The sequence below is a fragment of the Engraulis encrasicolus genome, unplaced genomic scaffold (genome assembly GCF_034702125.1).
Source record: "Engraulis encrasicolus isolate BLACKSEA-1 unplaced genomic scaffold, IST_EnEncr_1.0 scaffold_1340_np1212, whole genome shotgun sequence".
In the NCBI taxonomy this organism is placed as follows: Eukaryota; Metazoa; Chordata; class Actinopteri; order Clupeiformes; family Engraulidae; genus Engraulis; species Engraulis encrasicolus.
Window position 1 is genome coordinate 1,273 of NW_026944835.1, and position 2,881 is coordinate 4,153.

A 2,881-nucleotide genomic window follows, 5' to 3' on the forward strand; every position below is an offset into this window, starting at 1 on the left:
AGAAAAGTGATTGCAGGATTTTAACACTGTGGCGGCGGCCATATTGGATTTTGCCCGTTTTGAGGCATTTCGGTACATTTTTGCGTCCGGCATACGGCAGATTTGGATTCAGCACCCTTGAATACCCCTAAATCAGTTGTATGCCGAAAATTAACATGATTTGCCTTCAGGACCTTAAATAAGCACCTTTTCAGAAATCCTGCCTAGACTAACTAGTGTTGTACTAGCATCACAAATGTTCTTCTTCACAAGTGTTATAAAATGGTTCAAACCCCTTTAGAATGTGTTGACATGATCACATATTATCTCACTGTCCCCTCTCTCCCCCCTATAGGTGCAGAGGTGACTGTCACACCCCTGCAGACAAGCGGTGAAGCAGCAGCAAGTCATAAACCTGCGAAGAGCAAGTCTGAAAAGCCCAGGAAGAGAGCAGAGACATCACCTGCTACAGGCACACAGCCCCACACAGGCAAAGCACCAAGAACAACCAGATTCGATGGGCTGAACAAGGAAGCCATCCTGCAAGAGATCAAGGAGTACATACCTAACAACAGGATCTCTTTACCTTCCTTAGCCGAGTTCCAAAAGTATGACCTTCCTCGTTTCAGAGAATTTAAGAAGCAAGGAATCCCTATTCGGATGGGGAAGTTTACTCAGGCTGAGACCAAGCGTTTGAAACAGAATGTGAAGGACTACCTGGCTCTGTCAGGTGTAGAGAGTGAGACTAACCTCTTCATGCCCCATCTCTTCCCTGACGGAAAGGACATTATCAGGCAGAAGAGGAAGTTAAGATTCATGAAGTGTTTGTGTGAAGGGATACCACGGCCCTCCAGCAGCATACGATTGCGAGCGAGGGAAATGTACGACCCGGGTTATCTATTGGGAAGGTTCACAGACGAAGAGAACCAGGAGTTACTGAACCTGCACAAACTGCATGGGCATAACTGGAGGCTCATCTCAGAGAAAATCGGTCGCAGTCTAGGATCGACAAGGCAACGGTTTCACATGATTTGTGATGGTCGTGGGCCATGGACAGAGGAGGAGTTTAGGATCCTGCTGACAAGTGTGCGGCAGCATCTGCTGAAGCGGGCAACACCAGGTGAGGATGGCAGCATCGGCTCTGCGGTCGTCAGGAAAGTAGATTTGTACAAGCAACTTCCCTGGATGAATGTGAGCAAGCAGGTTCAGACTCGTAGTTGGCTCCATTGCAGGACAAAATGGATGACCTATCTGACATGTAAAATGAGAACCGGCAGCGTCATGAAAGGCAGGAAGACACTTGAGAGTCAAATCCAGCTGATCAAAGCGATTAACAAAATGGTTGTGGAAGACGCAGCAGACATTGTATGGGATGACCTCACTCATCTGTTTGGGAATGCACACCCGGCCTATTTACAGATGAGATTCCACCAGCTGAAAGTAGCCCATGTACCAGGATGGAACACCATGGAGGACTTCTGTGATGTCATCGACCACCTGTACGAGAAGACGCTTCCTCAACTGGATGAGGAGCTAAAGAAATGCCGAGAGGAGGAGGAGGAGTCAACTGAGGAGAGAGACTCCTATAGGCTGTCTGAGATCTTCCCTGACCTCTGATAGGCTGTCTGAGATATTCCCTGACCTCTGATAGGCTGTCTGATGAGGAGGGGGAGGGGCCAACTAAGGAGTGAGACTCCTATAGACATGGACATTGATTTGCACAGACCTATGATTGTTGATAAGAGTATTGTTTTCGTCAATGGGTATGAACCATTTTTTTATATATTGTCACTTAATATTGTTCTGTAATGTTCAAGAAGAAAAATACATTTGAGGATCCTGGTCAACATTAGTCTCAGTTGAAGACTGGGGCGCAAGGAAGGTCAAGGGTTTTGATGTGTCAAATCTTTATCATCAGTTCTCATACTGTATCTCTCCCATGGAGAAGCGGATTCAGTGGTGAGTGGGGCACTCTACTGAACTCTGGTGGCTTGTCCCCTGTCTGGTAATGCTCCATGTCAAAATGGAACTAACTGTCCCCTGTCTGGTAATGGCCCATGTCAAAATGGAACTAACTGTCCCCAGGCTGGTAATGGCCCATGTCAAAATGGAACTAACTGCCCACAGGCTGGTAATGCTCCATGTAATGCTGCCAGCCAAGTTGGAACACTTAAAGGATAGTTCCGGCGTAAAATGAAAGTTTCACCATCGCTTTCCCATGCCACATAATGTATCTAATGATGAGCCATTCCGGGCAATGCCGCGCCGTTATGGAGTTAGCTTATTTTAAGCTTTTTGGTGAAAAGCGCAGCCAACGCATCACGGCTGGGCCAATTCTAAACCTATTCTTTTCTGATGTTTCCCCGCTATAAACAACTTCAAAAACGCTACACACTTCATCACAAAGGTCTCGTCAATCAAACCGAGGCACAGAGAATGTCATCGGACCACACAATCTTTCACTGGCCAGTGTTTTTAGAGGTGTCTCACTGTTGCAACTCTCTGACCCGGATGCAGGCTACTCAATCAGGTGGCTAGGTAGGCTAAACATGGTCCGCGGTTCGCACCTGCTGCGGCCGTAAAATCGAAAGCGGAACCCCGACCGTTGTTCACCGACTGCCACTGTCTAAACCAGCCATATTACGGGAATGGCTAATAGCATTAGAAGTGGACGAAACTGGCGTAAAAACCCGGAGGGATCGCTACTACCGTGTGTACAGGCAGCAGATTTGAAGAGTTGCATGGAGAGTACAGGTAGGCAGACTAGGCTACTCTTACAAAGTAATTGCAACACGGTATAATATAACATGGATTCAGCTTTGTAATAACACACCACTGGTGGTGTACTTACATCTGTAAGAGTACTTCTAGTACGACACCTCCAGCCCTCCTCCGTTGCGTA

The 2,881-nt window shown here is 47.2% G+C and overlaps 1 protein-coding gene across 1 annotated transcript; it reads left to right on the forward strand.

The window, feature by feature from the left end:
* Window positions 1–334: 334 nt before the first annotated feature.
* LOC134442255 (transcription termination factor 1-like) lies at window positions 335–1,645 on the forward strand (the record flags this gene model as incomplete). Its single annotated transcript, XM_063192499.1, has 1 exon — window positions 335–1,645. A coding segment is annotated over one exon (1,262 nt), but the record flags the coding sequence as incomplete, so codon positions are not given.
* Between the last annotated feature and the right edge of the window lie 1,236 nt (window positions 1,646–2,881).